The sequence below is a fragment of the Dipodomys merriami genome, unplaced genomic scaffold (assembly GCF_024711535.1).
Source record: "Dipodomys merriami isolate MVZ:Mamm:240054 unplaced genomic scaffold, mDipMer1.0.p SCAF_25, whole genome shotgun sequence".
NCBI lineage: Eukaryota > Metazoa > Chordata > Mammalia > Rodentia > Heteromyidae > Dipodomys > Dipodomys merriami.
Genome location: NW_027203937.1, coordinates 9,187,622 through 9,188,960, shown reverse-complemented (window position 1 = coordinate 9,188,960; position 1,339 = coordinate 9,187,622). Strand labels below are relative to the sequence as shown.

The window sequence follows — 1,339 nt, the reverse complement described above, 5'->3', positions numbered from 1 at the left end:
TGTGTGTGTGTGTGTGTGTGTGTGTGTGTGTGCTGGAGCTTGAATTCAGGGTCTGGGAATTATCCCTTATTATCTCTTAGTTTTCTCACTCAAGATTGGTATTCTACAGCTTGAGCCACACCTCTTCTTTGTCCTTTTGGTAGTTGATTGGAAATAAGAGACTCTCACACTTTCTTGTCTGGGCTGACTTCAAACCTCAATGCTCAGATCTAAGTTTCCTAAGTAGCTAGGATTACAGAAGTGAGTCCTCAACACCTGCCTTAATTCCTACACTTTCTAAGGAACTGCTCTGCTAGGAAAACCCACATTAAATGCTAACTTAGCTCTTCCTGTAAGCGGCCAGAGGTGACCTGTGAAAATGGTTCGCCACTCTTTAGACCCAGAAAACCCCACAAAATCATGCAAGTTAAGAGGTTCCAATCTTCATGTACACTTTAAGAACACCAGAGAAACAGCCCAGGCCATCAAGGGTATGCATATCCAAAAAGCGACCAAGTATCTGAAAGATGTCACATTAAAGAAGCAATGTGTGCCATTCCGGCGTTACAATGGTGGAGTTGGCAGGTGTGCCCAGGCCAAACAGTGGGGTTGGCCCAAAAAGAGTGCTGAATTTCTGCTGCACATGCTTAAGAATGCAGAGAGTAATGCAGAACTGAAGGGTTTAGATGTAGACTCCCTGGTCATTGAACACATCCAGGTGAACAAAGCACCTAAGATGCGCCGCCAAACTTACAGAGCCCATGGTAGGATTAACCCATCCATGAGCTCCCCCTGCCACATTGAGATGATCCTTACTGAGAAGGAGCAGATTGTTCCTAAACCAGAGGAGGAGCTTGCACAGAAGAAAAAGGTATCCCAGAAGAAACTGAAGAAACAAACATTTATGGCACGGGAATAAATTTAGCATAAAATAAACACAAATAAATAAAAAAATGCTAACTTATTTCAAAATCTTCCTATGTTCCCACAGCTACCACTCAAGCTGGCAAATCTCCCTCTATGATACCACTCTGATAGCTCATTTTCATCATGTCTGTCTCCATAACTAACTACATATCCAATGGAGGTTGCTAGGCACAACCCTAAGGACCAATGACATACCTGCTCCTAAGAAGACAGATTCATTTACAATGATGTATTTATCATGTCCTTTATTCATTCAACAGTCATTAATTGAGCATCTACGAGATCCTAGCTACACCATGCACTGGACATAGATAAGTGGCACAAGCATTCTTCCTATCCTCAGGATGGTGTTTTACAGCCCCACAAGCAAATGATTGCTGGAACACACAAGACAGAATAATTGTCTGTGTCTGAGAAATGTGGAGAAGGCTTT

At 42.6% G+C, this 1,339-nt stretch overlaps 1 protein-coding gene across 1 annotated transcript; it reads left to right on the top strand.

Moving 5' to 3' along the window:
• Positions 1-358: 358 nt before the first annotated feature.
• LOC138836155 (large ribosomal subunit protein uL22-like) lies at positions 359-898 on the top strand. The gene has a single exon (XM_070034657.1). It carries the CDS (start codon positions 359-361, stop codon positions 896-898), a length of 540 nt encoding a protein of 179 aa, XP_069890758.1.
• Positions 899-1,339: the final 441 nt, after the last annotated feature.

What these genes read in the sequence shown, in the direction of transcription:
- LOC138836155 (XM_070034657.1), top strand. Translation starts at nt 359, where the DNA reads ATGGTTCGCCACTCTTTAGACCCAGAAAACCCCACAAAATCATGCAAG.